The 15,823-nt window shown below is 37.0% G+C and overlaps 1 protein-coding gene across 10 annotated transcripts in view; it reads left to right on the top strand.

Annotated features, from left to right (window-relative positions):
- ptprub (protein tyrosine phosphatase receptor type Ub) overlaps positions 1 to 15,823 on the top strand; it is a 223,210-nt gene that overhangs the window by 119,273 nt on the left and 88,114 nt on the right. For all 10 annotated transcript variants that reach the window (XM_039679819.2, XM_039679822.2, XM_039679818.2 and 7 more), the window contains exons 4-5: positions 5,562 to 5,637; positions 12,813 to 12,928. In XM_039679819.2, coding sequence (XP_039535753.2) covers positions 5,562 to 5,637; positions 12,813 to 12,928 — 192 coding nt within the window. The remainder of the gene's footprint in view (positions 1 to 5,561; positions 5,638 to 12,812; positions 12,929 to 15,823) is intronic.

Here is a 15,823-nt window from a genome sequence, read left to right as displayed (position 1 = left end):
CTGACAGCTCAAATCACCTGCCATACAGATTACACTGAGTGGAGCGGATGAGCGGTTTAAGATGGCGGCCCCACGGCTCGTCCGTGCCAATAGGCAGTAGCGGTCGATAGGGCGTCTATCTATATGATGTCTATGGGTTTATCGACGAATTATCGATAAACGATACTCTTCCTCTTCTCCGGGGAGCTCACCAAGACCACGCCCCCTTTTTTTGTATTCCCCTCGGCAGAGATTAGTCAAAAAACTGTTCTAATTACATCATTAAAAAAGGAAGTAGAGGGATGTAGTCCAAACCAGACGTTCGCTGTAGGCTATGAAAGGGGACTTCTGTTAAATAAAATATCTCGCTAGGCATTGAACTTTGAGCTTTATAATTTTACAGGTATTATTTATGCTCTAACAGCAACATTACACACTAGCTTAAGTTTGAAAAATGTAAAAATGAAAAATGTAACCGCAAATAACGGGACCTTTAAAGCAAGTTGTTTTTTGACTCTGGTAAGCGTATCCACAGCAGACTGGTGGGAGTATCCTTGGATGGCAACATGCCCAGTGCATTATGGGTTTTCCTACCTATTTGGCAAAAGGGAAGACAACAGCTTTTTTTTCTCTGTTTACTCTAGTCATATAGCACCAATTTCAGCTTGTTTCACCTTTCTGTAGGCAGCTAAGCTTTATTGAAAAGCCCGTTTTGCCAGCAGTTATGTACCCCTTGAAAGATGTCTCAACTTCTATCAGACTAATGAAGTTCATGCGTTCTGCATTTAATTTTGTGTCTTTTACGAGCTTCTTAAACCGTAACAATGGGCTGTCTATCCCTATACATTTGGCCTGTCTCGCATGATGTGGCCCCCCACGTTTATGTATCACGAGATACCATATTTCCTGCTGTCTGTCGTGTCTGAACAGCAATTGAGAGAAAGGAATGAAATGAAGGAAAATTGAAAAGACAGAGATGGGGAAAGATTGGGTTGAAGAGCAGACTGGATATGGGTAGGGATCACCTTCAGTTTGAAATATTCGAGTTGAAATCTCCCCTGTCTGCCATGCTCGCTCATATATTTCTGCTGTTATTGGTGAAGGTGTAATAGATAGTGGGAACTTGTTATCAAATATTAAAGATGTTATCGGGCCTGCCAGGACTGCCAAAAAGAATCTAGCTTCAGCCCATCCTTTCTTTCTCTCTCTCTCTCTCTCTCTCTCTCTCTCTCTCCCTCTCTCTCTCTCTCTCTCTCTCTCTCTCTCTCTCTCTCTCTCTCACGGGCTTCCAATTGAATTCACATCACATCAACAAATCTGTGTCTGTATATTTGTCTCTCCGCCACGTTGAACAACAAAGCTGAAGCTACGAAAGAGTAATTGAATCTGACACATTCTTAAGAAAATGCACATGTGTGTAAATAATAAAAATTCATGGTGGGTAGAAGAAAGATATGAAAGACATAAGAGGACATTAGGGCAGATCCATTAATAATAATAATGTAGATAAATAAAAATGCATTCCACCAGGATGGATTCATTGCATGAGCTGACAAGGTGCAATGCATGCTTTCGAGTTTCATTATTTTAATATTTTCTTGTTTTAATCTTGATGAAGGGAAGTCTATAATACCTGGAGAAAGATGTTTTGTATTATCATCTTTGCTCTTAAAGAGATTGTTCACAATTTTTGGTATGTTTTAGCTTACCTCAAGGGCATCCAAGCTGTAGGTGTCTTTGTTTCCTTAGTAGTTTCAATTTTTATATTTTTTGGTCAAACCGTTCATGTCTATCAGTCATACAGTTGAGGTCTATGGTCACCACCTCAAAGAGCATGCACAGAGAAGACCAAATTAAACATGATTTAATGACTCGTAAATGTAAGTACACATTAATGGCCTAAGACACGAAACGAGCGGTTTGTGTGAGAAAATGAACAGTATTTATATCGTTTTTACCTCTTGTAACCACAGCCACGTCCAAGTGATCTGAGGGCGTGGGCGCTTTGTTACAAGAGGTAAAAACGATATAAATACTGTTCATTTTCTCACACAAAACGCTCGTTTCGTGTCTTAGGCCATTAATGTGTACTTACATTTATCATGTATCATCAGTTATTAAATCATGTTTAATGTGGACTTCTCTGTGCATGCTCTTTGAGGTGACCATAGACCTACATTATATGACTGACAAATAAGAACGGTTTGAAAGAGAAAGTTAAATCAAGTGAGAAATATATATTTTTTAAATATTGATTATATCTGTCTTTGTGTCTGTCATGTGTAGTCTGTTTTGTTTTCTGTGTTCTGTTCCTGTTTTGCCTGTTAGTTTGTCTCCATGTTTTTTTTTTTTTTTAATTGAGTTCTCAAGTGTTCCTAGTTGTGTTAATCATCCCTGCACTTAAGCCCTGAGTATCCTTTGTTCTAATGTCCGGCATCGTCAATGTTATGTTATTGACATTTCGTTATCCGCTTCATTAATCCTATACATGGCAATCTTTCTAACCTTGAAAAACACATACTGTATATGCCTCTTTTGAGCTGTTCCATTGCTGTCACAAGTCTTGCTTATTGAAGGACTAGAGATGACCGTCTCCTTAGCAGAGTAGGAAAATATAGGGTTCAACTCAGCCCTGCATTACCATACCCAGAAAGAGTTTTTTTTATATATATATATATATATATATATATATATATATATTCATCATAAATCAGAGAGATTTGTTCCATGACGGAGGGAAGTATACCCACTGATTAGAAGAAATGTGATTTTAATAGCGTAAGAATTCCTTTAAAAAAAAAGTGAGATTTGGTCTTTTTTTTCGGAGGGCTGATGGCATGTCAGCAGAGGCACACCCTTGGAATAGTGAGGGAAATTTCCAAAACGCATTTCAGAGTAATCTCCCGTTGCATCATCCTGCAAGTCTGTTGTCAGATTATTGTGGTTATATGGCAGTCCATTCCAACAGGAGATTAAAGTTGTGGTACAGAGCCTGAGCCAGCGCTGGCTGTGTATTCTGCTGTCTGGAGTCACTTTCCTCCTCTCTTCCCGCAAAGCACGTTGTGTTTTTTAGATCCCAATCAGAGACTTCACATCCATCTTCACGAATGTCGGCGCCGTTTGAGGTCAAGGATAGGTCAGGAGCATGAAATCATGCTGTTCAGTGATGAAATAAAAGGCTTCTGACAGCCTGGAATGTTCTGCTGACCAGGTAATGGGGAAGTTGAACATGGAGTGAAGTGCCGCCATGACAGCTCTGAGAGATACTGCCGTCAACTAGTGCTACGGCGCCAAAACATACAAATCTCCTTTCACTGATAGCAACGCTCCTGGATAATACTGCCACTTTTGACGATGATTTGACAGGTTTCTTCAACTTTAGCGTTTAAAAGTTCAGGGTTTTCTTAAAAAAAAAAAAAAAAAACTCGTCCAAACGACGAGATGAGATGTTAATACTCATCGAGAACAGTACTCTGCTTTGACGCTCAAGCCTGAAGGTATTGCTTCCAACAAAAAGAAGATAAATGATAATTATTAAAAACATTTAGAAGCTGAAGTAGAATAAATATAACTATTCGTTTGAAAGCACATTAACGATCAAAGAATCCTTAATGTGTATAAAATCTTTATTTTTGTTATATAAAGGTCACATTTAAACTGTGCTGAAAACGTTTTCATGTCTTGGTCATATATTTTCGCTACATTTAATCTTTTATTTATTGATTATATAGTTTCCCTTTCCTAGAACCAGACTTTTAATTTGTATTATGAAATGCATCATAAAGTTTTAATATTTTGAGAAAACTATTCATATGTTTAAACATCTGACTGTATCATTTCCACCACTACAAACCAGTACATTTTTCTTACATACAGTAAGGAGACAGTGTTGTCAGTGAAGAGTTTTAAATGGAATATTAGACATTTGATATGTGAAGAACATTTCAAGCACAGGTATTTTAATTAGGCATCATTGCCAATTAATCTTGCGATTTTGTCACAATATGCAAAAAGTATGAGAGTAGTATTTAATTGTATTAAAAATAGCCTAAATGCTAACTGTGATATCAGCCTCAGCAAATTATTCCAATTCTTTTACATTTTTTTCTTTTCAGCAATTCATAATTTGAGATGATTTTCAGGGTGTGAAAAGAGAGTAAGAAGTTAAACACTCGTTTATGATTGAAAACCAGGGTTAGTTTAGTTTATAATAGTTGTATAAATATTTAGAAATAGATTTTATTATTTTGTTTTGTTTTCATGTTAATTTTAGTTTATTTTTATAAATTTTATTATTATGTTAATTTATGTCCGTTTGTCATTTTATTAGTTTTTTAGGTTTTTTTTTGTAAATTTTATTATTTTATTAGTTAAAAAATATATTGCTTTTAGGTTTATTTTTTTTTTTTTTTTTTTTTTAGGGATTCAACTTACAGTACAATTATTTCAGGTTGTTGCCAAGGCAACATTTTTTATTGTCGTTTGTTTTATTCTATTTCAGCTTCTAAATGTTTTTAATAGTTTTAGTTAACGATAACAGCACAATGTTCATTCACAACTGTGATTTTTGCTTGTTTACTAAACCGCAAACAAACATAGTATTTTTTTCCCCCTTTTTTTCTTTTCTCTTTTTTTTTTAAGCAATACCTTCAGGCGTGGGCAGCAAAGCAGAATACTGTTGGAAGAGCTAACATAGCCTCTGTGCTCTCGATGTGTAATAACATCTCATCACTGTCGTTCGCACAATATTGATTTGATTTCATTACACTGGAGCGACCGTCCTTTGCTCATAGCCTTTGGCTACTGTGAAGCGTCTCTCCTGGTCCCCGGGGACTCGTGCCCCTTACGCTCACATTATGAGCCGACGCGTCTGTGTGTGTGCGCGCAGCATACCGAGTGAGAGCCATGTGTCACAGTGTACGCAGGCCTCCTGATGAAGCCATTATTTCCTCTATAGGCCTCAGGGGTCCTTTAGTGAAGTTGGCATCCATTTTCTCTCTCTTTCTCATTCTCTTTATTTGCTTTGGCATCCTTTTTCTCGTTTTCTGTTCTCAATGACTGTCAAAACTCAAGAAAAAGATGCGAAATGCCACAAAGACGAATGATGTAGTTGACAGACTCGTCCTTGTTTCTTCTATCATTATTTCTTAATTGTTTCGTTAATGTAAGATTAATGAAGCACCATGCAAATGTAAGATAATAATTAAAATATAGCGCAGACAGCCCATTAAAACACTTTTTGTGAGTTTGATTGAAACTATGATGTTGTTTTAATAGATACCACTTTGTGTTGATTAATATACAAGGCATCACTTGTATTTGCACTGTATAATACTGCGTATTAATCGTATGTAATAGCCAGCCTTAAAACAAGACTACTATACTTGAGAAGCAAAATTGTGTGTAAGATAATAAGATTTGATTTTATTGGACTTGATTGAGAAATTCAGAAAATTTAGCATGAATAAAGTGTATTTTCCCAAAGATGATTTACTGCTGTGTGCAATCATGTTGAAACTACTCTAATTTTAAAGGCTAAATAAATTGTTGCAGGTCATGTTTTCCTCTTTTTGTGTTTTCAGATATTGCTAGAGGCAACTGTGGACCGCAGAGGCTACATTGCAGTTGATGACATCCTCCTATTGAATTACCCCTGTTGTGAGTAGCACACTGTCATTATATTGTGAGGGTGTGTGTGTGTTTGTTTAAGCAGCATGAAAATGTGAAACTTTACAAATGTCTTTGAGTGTAATATTGTTTTCTGTCTGCTATTTTGAGAAGTTTCTCTACTCAAAAGACCAAGTTTCCTTGCGAATAGAACATGCGCAGAACACAAATCACTACGGAGATATGCCGATACGCGTTTACATGACAAAAAATTCAGGTTAGAAAAGGGGTACCCCAGGTATAATATCCCAGTTTTTAAAATCCGGGATATGAGCATATTTGGGTTTTTGCCTGTGTTTACGGGTTATTGGCTGCATGTAAACGTAGTCAATGTTTACACTTTTGGGAGATATAAACCCATGAATGGCATACTAATGGGCTATATGCACGCATAAATTCCGCATTTGACGCAAGGATGCTCGTCCATTTCCGGTTGTGGAGATTAAAGCGGAGAAAAACCGAGGAAAACGGGATTATGGCAGAGTCTTCAAAATTTACTGTCCTCCAGTCTTTGAAATGAAACGTACATACGTTTAGATGTAATTTTATATATAGTTATACTTATTTAATATAATTTTAAAAAGAAGCATAAACACAACGAGGGGTGTCTGTTTTATCTGTTTTTGTGACTAACGTTTCTTTAGTATAACCATGGAGTATAAAATTCAATATAAATTCTCGGTATTGCATTGGACTCTACGATCGGCGGAAGTTATCGAGCATCCCTAATGCTTCACCGGAAATACCGCCGTGCATAGAGCCCATAGTAGTAATCGAACAATAAATTGGGTTAAAATAATGCATTTTAACAAATCTTATATACTTCAACTTCAATCAAGTCTCCATTTGCTCTCTGGGAGTAACAATTGCGGGTGTAACTGTTTAACATTTGCTATTCAGGCATTCATCAGTATGCTGCATATGTACTGCATTAGTTGGTGGAAAGCTGAACCCTGCTGGTTGCCTGCATGCTGAGATAGCCTGCTAGCTGCCGGACATAGCAGAAAACAAACAGATCAGAGTAGGGAGGAGATGTTGTGAGGGAATGTGTGATGTGTTTGTCCCTCCAGTGCAGTGAAGACTCTGTGTGTGTGTACGAGGCTGTGATTTCTTTTATTGCTGAGGGGGGAAAGTAGAAGTCCTTTAAACATCACTAATCCAGCAGAGCTAGATATTTGTTTTTGTATTCTGACTGTATACTGGAAGTTAAAGTTCTAATGGAAGGATTGAAGACTGGTGTTGTTTATTAAAATCGTATTATGTATGACTTACTGGCTGTCTAAATGACTGATTCTGGTAATTGGTGTCAGATAAAGACTATTTATGCAAATTCTTTGGCCCACAATGTAGTTTAACAAGGTATTTACATTAAGTCATTGTCATTTTTTGTATATAATTATATTTTTACAATACTATAATTTACAAAGCAGCTTTACTGTAATAACAGGAAAATAATGCAGCAAAGTTTGTTTCGGTGTACAGCAGATCTAGAAGAAAATACTGTAATTTTCCAGCTTAAAAGTTCAGTGACAGTTCATTTCTGTCATATAAAAGTTATTAATTTATCTATACAGCCACTCTAGAGAAAGTCATTGTCCTGCTCGGTTCAGTTCTCATGCAATGGTGTCAATGCAGACCAATAAAATGGTTGAATTAGGGGTGGGCGATATGGCAAAAATATCATATCACGATTTTTTTAGGAAAATCACGATCACGATTTTTTAAGTTGGTTTTAATATTTTGCAAGTGGCTGTTCATTACAGCCAAACTAATGTCCCTATGTTAAAAACAAAGCCTTAGGTAACAAAAAAAAAAAGAAAGGCAAACATTTAGGCCAGTGACGAAGGTACAAATCTTTGTCATTATTTTCTTTGTTATTAAAAAATAAGACATGATAAACATTACACAAATTAATATTCAAATTAAATAAATAGTGCTTTATTTTTTCAGATGCAGTAGGTGTATTTAGCAGTAGCATTGAAGAAAGTAATTAAATGACCAAAAAATATGAAATTAAAACTATTATTGATTAAATTATTGATTCTTATTAAAGCTACTATTAAAGTTCTCAGTCAGTGAGGGATTTTCTCCTTGTATTTATTTTTATTTTTATTAACACTAAAGGGATATCGCACACCCCTAGGTTGAATATTAAGTGTCCCCAACTAAGCAAGCCAAAAGCCAGAGGCGCCAATGGCAAGGAACCAAACAGTGTATGATTAGGAACATTTTATTCAGCAAGGACACATTAATTTGTTCAAAACTAGATATAAAGGGCAGTCCCAGTAAACTACACCAGATTGCAGTACATCTAGAATCCACCAATATTGTAAATTCAGAAATTGCAAATTTTTTCATGGATATTGCGTTTTAGGCCATGTTTGCACCTAGTTTGCATAATTCCTTTAGTGAATCGGGTGCAAGAACAATGCAGACTGCGTGTGCAAATAATAAATGATGCAGTGGTTGCGATTCATTCTTAGTGAATCCTGCCTAATCTGACTGGCTTTTATTTAAACAAGCTGTTTTATACGATAACAACATGTCTGTATATTTATTTGAGAGATGCAAGCCTTATCTAAGGCCGATTCAATAGGCTCCGACAGCGCAATTATCAACTGTAATGGTTTCTGATGTGCTGAAATGTGTTTTAGTGACCAGCCGACAGGGATAGGAGGCACACCGCGGAGATGTGGTCTTCGCTCCAAGTTAACCATCCCTTTCACAACCCCCAAGGGACATCTTAATGCTTTTAAGGCTTCATAAAACTGTAGTGATATTTATACATATTTAAACAGAGAAAACTGACAAAGTACTATTAGATGGCAATAAAGTGCAATTCCAAACAAGCAAATCAACAGATGCTGTGGTCATGACGGCTCATCTCTGCTGAGTCTCCTAACACCCTCTTCCTTCGCCCCCCTCCCCACTTCCTGCAGGCGGCAGATGGCATCATCTAAGCCCCACTGTGCACATTAAATAATTAAAACTCTCATCAGGACCTGGACACACATTGTCGTGAGTGGCATTGCGCCAGACTGCGGAAATCACCATTTGGCAAGACGAGTCAAAAAGGAAAGGCAGGCGAAAAGAGTAGAATGAGAAGATTTCCTTCTGATTCCTTTTGTTCTTTCTACACATCATAACCTTAGTGTTGTGGCAACAGCGATATCTATTAATCAAAGTCTTCAGGACTCAAATGGGCATATTTAATAATCTAGCTGACAGATTTCCATTCGCTTTTCATATTTCCTTGCCTTGTGATTCATGTTGACTCATAAAAACATGAAATGAGCATCACACAGTGGAATCCACACCGAACGCGTGGCCACCCGTCGACTACAAACAATGTAGCCTGTGCCTCCGCCTGGTTTTACAAATCAGATAAACTATAAACGCCCTACACCCAGAGTGGAACAGCATTCTGTTATATCAGACCTCATTAGCCTATTTATCTCCTTTGATTGAGAGGTTTCAGATGTGTGCAGTGCCAGTAGGCGTTTTACGGTGATTTTATAACAGGGTGTCCGCGGGGTTGTAAAAAAATAGCCAAAAATAAGGGCATTAAAAAGTAAGAAACGGAATCTGACAAGGTATCACATTTTCGAACCCCGATCCAACTAGGCCTATGAGTTTCTATTTGTGTCAAGTGCTAGCCTGACTTCTTCATACTAATATTCAAGAGAGAATATGAGTCCGAAACTCCTCCGTTGGGCTTTGATTATGAGGCGTGTCGTAACCAAACCAGGAAAAAAAAAACCCCTCTGCACTCAATTGGATAGTCGGTAGACCTACAACCAATCAGAGCAACGCAGTAAGTCAACTCCTTTGCATAGCGCAGTTTTCAAATACAGAACCTAGCCTAACTTTATTTATTTTAGAAGTTAAATAACGAGTGTTGCTTCTTTTACTTACTTCTCCATGAGTGCCACCAAAGGAGAAACCACAACGACCACAGGCTTTTCATAACGTCCCATCTTCTTAACGACCGTCAGAGCCAGCTGATAAGTTACACTTTTCCCGAATCATGTAGGAAGGACGCCAAAAATATCTTTCCGATCGACAAATGCCTTGATTGCAGTTCTCTGTTTGTCTATTAAAATGAATGCGCTGTCGATTTATTTTACAAAAGACTATATATCAATTCTCCAGCTGCAGTCATCTCTGACAAGCGCTCTTTGATAACGTGATGATTACGTCCCTGCAGATCATCTGTCCATCATCGTATAAAGCCCGCCCTGGCAATTTGATTGGCCGGATCATTTTTTGACTGATCATAATTACTCCTCAATGCATCGAGTCCAGACCGAACTTCCCGACCAAAAAATGTTGTGGGCTAGTATCCAGGCTAGTCAAGTGCAGGACTTTGTTCTAAAATTCCTAAAATTCGTGTGGATTTATTTATGTTGCGAGTAGGATCTGAGCGATATCATGTGATGTGGTGTTCGTTCGCGAACGATGAAACAAACTGGGTACCCGGCTGGCTCGCTGCCCAACCTGTCCGCAAGTTCGCTACTATTTCAGTCATCATTCAGCTGACATAACCACACTTTCAATAAACGAAAAAAAAAAACTATCTTAAAAAGCATATTTGTTGACACAAATTTGATGCGATGTCCTAACTGATGGGATAACCACACAATGCGTACACGTCCGCTAATGACGCTTCACTTTAAGCTTAGTTCACACTACATGATTTTAACCCCGATTTTCTAATCGTTGAGCTCGCCGACAGGTCAAGATGGGGGACTGAATGCTCGCCAATCTGTTAGTTTGAAAGAGCCAACAACGCATCAAAGACGCTCGCAGATGCCTCGCAGACCTCACGCGATATCATGAGCTACAGCCAATCAGAGCAAGGCATAGGTTGAGGTCATTAGGTAAATCTTTTTTTTTTTTTTTTTTGCATTTTTTCTCAGAGCAAATCATCGCGCAAACAGTTTGCTACACTAGTTTCTGTCTGACGTCCATATTCGCGTGTTGTGTTCTTCGTCTTCTTTGCTGGGTATTGGAACGCGTGCTGTTTCGTGTCATTTCTGGTTCGTTTTATCGCTTGATTTTATGGGGGACATTATGGGGAAATGCAAGTTCTTGAAGATATTTCATTACTTACTTTTCCCTTTACACCACTACAGCTGCACCTTGAAGTCTTGCTGGTATTAAAAAATATTATTAAAAAAGGTATTAAATACATTTTAAGAATTTCTGTATAATATACTGTATAAACAACCTTAAGAATACATTTTTAGAACTCCAACACAAGCCTGCAAATCTAATCAAGACAGCCGTCTTATGAAACCTACAGTATGGGAGAAATATATTTTTTTTTAATGCCATCATTACTGTGCCAATAAGCAAATTATCCTTAAATTAAACAAATTCCCATGGGAGATTGAAATGGAAGCAACTTTGCAGCTAAAAAGCATTAAAACAAATAAATGAAATACGGCAATGTAGGGCAAAGTTTTACCACTGACTGGACTTAAGTTATTCTTGTAGTTGTGGCTACTGAATTAAAAGTTTCGCACATTCACAGAAAACAAAACCATGTAAAAAAAATTTAAGTAAATGTATTTTTAGTAAAACATGCATCTAGTTGAATAGTCGGGACATTAAAAGTGATTTTCATTTCTTATCACCATGCAAATAGAAACAGTTCAGTAGTTCAAAATATTAAATTATACATAAACTGTACGCTGTTTAAGTAACAATCAAACTGCCAGGCGTACAGGGCTGGCTGCGGTTCCCATAGGAGCTCTCCTCCGCTCTCAGAGACTAAGCACTGTTAACTAACACATGAAGCTATTCATGTTGCCCAAGGGTCTTTTTACATTTGACACCCATTCAAAAGAACTGATTAAAAAAAAAAAACGCTTTCCAAATCACAACTAGCATGTGCAAGCCATATTTAACCTCATGTGTTTGTTTACCTTTTTTGCTTTCTGCTCTTGCCACCAACAGCCTCTAAAATTGGTTTCTTCATACAGTGTGTATTTTGTAATATAATGTGCAGACAATGAATGAACAATATATTGGCTGCACCGTTCATTTTTGTGTTTTTTATATAGCATATTGTAGCAATCTTGCACCTGGATTTTCTCCTGCGATCAATAAAGTATTTCTTCATTTTTATCTATCCTATCTATCTCTTTCTTTCTTCTTTTTATCCCGTTTAATCCCTGACACTGTATATTCAGTTAAAAAAAGTCTTCAAATGAATAGATATGACTTTTGAATTCAAAAGGTCATATTTCAGTTTAGTTGAACTGAAATTTGGTTTAAAGGGAAGGAAAGCGCCAAGAACCATATATGCTGGAGGAAGATTATCCAGACCTTTTTATATCGTAGGATTTATCAGTTGTCCCACATACCGGCAAGGAAACAACCCATATATGGACACAGCGTTTAACAAGCAAGTCAAACTGGAACAAATCTACATTTCTGGCCACTAAGAGATTGTTTCCCTGCTTTTGAAGTCCACATAAAACAACGTTCGCAACTCATTTTGCTTCCAAAATATGACACGTTTGATGGAAGATAGAATATTTAAGTTGAGAAATGTTGGGCAGGACTCGACTGGATTGTAAAATGTGGGCGTTACGTACCAGAAATGAGCCAGTTGGTTCTGTTTAAATCAGACACATGTATTTCATTGTTGACTTTAAGCATGTTGTAAAGTGTGAAAGTGTGGTCAGCATCGCCATTCAGAAGATTAGGGTTGGTAAGATTCTTTTTTAAAGAAATTAATACTTTTATTCAAGGAGACTTTAAATTGATCTAAAGTAACAGTAAACACTTGTACATTGATACAAAAAATATTTTTGTAAAAATCAAGGCTGTACGTATTTGATCAACAAAACAGTTTAGCGTCGTTACTCCAGTCTTCAGTGTCACATGATCCTTCATAATTCATTCTAATCGGGCTCAGGAAACATTCTCAATGTTGAAAAACAGTATTTTTTTTCAGGAATCTTTGATGAACAGCATTTAAATCTTTTGTGGCATAAGTGTCTTTACTGTCAGACTCAATTGAATTCATCCTTGCTGAATAAAATTGTTTAAAAAAAATCCAAACTTCTAAATGGTAGTGTATGCTAATATTCTTTTTCCCCTGTTACTTAGGACATTTTGTTTTTATTCTAAACCCCTTACGTCTCTGTGCTCAGATAAATCTCCTCATTTCTCTCGCTTGGGAGATGTGGAGGTCAACGCTGGACAAAACGCCACTTTCCAGTGTGTAGCAGCAGGACGTCCCTCTGAAGCAGAAAAGTTCCTGTTGGAAGTGAGTATAGATTGATTTTTATGGAGGTATTTTTTAGTGAGTAAAATCATGTTTTTTCATGAGTTAGAAGGGTCTCACTATCTCTTAATGAATAATTAAGAGATAGTGTCTTCTCATAGGATATGAAAACTCAGTCTCAGTAATAATTATGAGACACCGATGAGTCATCAACGCACTCACAGTGCACAGCCACATCACATGATAAAGATTTTAAACCCGGAAGACGAAAAAAGCAGAATAAAACCCTCAAATTTAACCATTTTAACCCTACTATTAAATCTAACAGATGCTAACATTGTCTTCAATGGTGTTCAACACACATACCTCTGTTAAAATCTCTGAAAATTTGGTTTGGGATTTCATGACCCTTTAAGTTAACCTGTAGTTTCGCCAATCAACGCCACCAGCTGGTTCGGTGAGTCAGCTGTTTGTGTTGTGAGGCTAACTATGTATAAACGCAGCTGTCGTATTTTGCTAACAACAACAAAAGTGTGTGATAGGTTTGAAGTTTGTGATATTGTGATATCTATGGTTTTCAATGAGAACAGTAGAGCTATATTATTTACAGAGGAAAAAAAATAAAAAAATGTACTACTTTCACCTTGGAGTTAATCCTAGTCCATAGTTATGCAGCTAGCTTGCTAAAAGACTTGCTAGCTACTAAAGACCTGGAACTACAGGACTCTACATTGAAAATACCCGTTTGTTGCCCGCCAGGCATCCAAGGTAGTCACGTGACTGCAAAGTATGAATTGTTCTGAGAGTATTTTTAGGATCTAACGTGGTCTTTGGAAGGAACATCCAAGTCCGATTCCACCAAGAACTGAAGTTTCTGGCATCGAACGGTGGAATTAAATTAAATGAATGATTGTCACATCAAGGTCGGGACAGATGCCTGTGGTTACAAGCTGTCACAGCGACACAAGATTTTGCAATAATCAATGTCCTCAAACCCTCTGAAGTGTTCATTCCTCCCCTAAACACAGCAGGAGATATGATTCTGTCTTCACTTCCTTTTTATATGGATGTTTTCTTGCTTCCCCTGTCTGTAGTTGTAGCTGCAGCCTAGTTTCTGCCTTTTATCATGGATATCTTACTCTGTAAATGCTTTTTTCCCCCTTTTTTGGCAGCTGTGGTCATTTCACAGGCATTACAGTGTGACATTTTGGTAACCTCTATATTTTACAATTTATAGCTGTCATCAAGTGTGTGTGCGTGTGAGAGTATGTGTACTTTAATGGGAAAATGTTAACTAATTATTATTATTTTTTTAATTCCTTAAAAGTATGCATGTAAATTACAGAGAGAAGAGTATATTTAACAGTAAAATATATATTTAAATACAGTATATTTAACAAGACTATGAGGTCAGTCATTTTTGTATGTAGTCATATATGTGTGTAATATATGAAGAGTTCAGATGCAAAAGCCTCTAAGTGCCATTTAAAATTTTCTTCTAGAATGATAATTTTTTATCAAGCTTGTATATTTAAGTTCAGTGATATAACTTAAATGGCAATGATAATTACCTATTAATTATTATTTAAGTAAAATTACTGAACTTAAATATACAAGTTTGATAAAAATCATCATTAAAGAAGAAAATTTCAAATGGCATTTAGAGGCTTTTGCATCTGAACTCTTCACATATATATATATATATATATATATATATATATATATATAAAATATTTTACAGTATATGGTCAGGTAACTTAGTTTTAAGCTTTACATTTTTTTAAACTGATTCCAAACTGGCACGCTTTGTACAAACAGATTGTCCCCAGCTTTCTTATTGGATGTTTTCCCTACACGTTTGCATGTCTGGCAGTTCACTGAATGAGATTGCTAGGTTGAATAAAGACAAAGTGGCCCTCAAAGCCAGATGATTGTACGTTTGGCTTTGTTTTATGTGAACCTCAAATTTGCAGCCATTGCCCACACATTACCCTTACATTCAGGTCTGGTTTGTGTGGTCTTGAACCACATTGAAAGCCTAAACGCTTTAGCAGCCCCATAATAAACGAACACACATAGTTGTGTAGCAGCCGCTGACCTCCTTCTCGAAGTGCTTTCTGTTCATGTTAGTGCACTCTCAACGCTCATTTTGTGTCCTTGGTATTCAGAGGGGAAAATGCGAATGCGTTGACATCTTGGATGGGTGCTATTCACACCACTGTCTCGCTATGATTACCTGAGCCGCAGTGAAAGGTTGCTGCTATCAAGTGTGGTTTTGTGTAAGAGACGTGTCTGGTTCATCACCAAGCTCCACGTAGCAATTCCCAATATTAAGTTAAGTGCAAGACTTCTTTATTTTTGGTCCTTATTATTCAGATGAATCATATTTGGGTGTCGAACTTGTATGGCTCGTCTCTCAACATAAATGTAAGTTTTTCGACTGTCATTCGTCTGCATGAAATGCCGTCATTGCCGCACTTACAGCAGTATACACAGAGTACGCATGATCGCAAATTGGAAAGCGAAAGTAAAAAGCGAGATTGCTTTCGAAAGTGATTACAATTCCCCGCTCCTTGATGCCTGCATATTATATACAATATAATAACCCAACTGTTGCGAGAGAATGCAAACACATTAAAATATATTTTTTTCCTCCCTTCTCATATTTTTTCCCGTCCCTTAAGGGGTTCTGTTGAATGACCCCCTTTCCGGGGGACCATTCCTTTGGCTTTGGGCACATCCCTATCTCTTATAGTGTTTTTATAGTGTTTCTTTGTCCCTTTTGGAGCTTGACAGCCTGTTGTCACTATGATATATGTGTGTACCTTAAATATAAGATGAATAATTGATACTTTTCGTCAAGTAATTGGGCAAATGCAATTTTAGTCTTGTTTTGGCTGAGTATCTGAGTTTAATGACAAATGGCTTTATCTCAGA

Source organism: Pimephales promelas, chromosome 12 (genome assembly GCF_988280905.1).
Source record: "Pimephales promelas chromosome 12, fPimPro1.hap1.1, whole genome shotgun sequence".
NCBI classification, from domain to species: Eukaryota; Metazoa; Chordata; class Actinopteri; order Cypriniformes; family Leuciscidae; genus Pimephales; species Pimephales promelas.
Note: the sequence above shows the minus strand (reverse complement) of the source record. Positions and strands in the feature narration are given on the sequence as shown.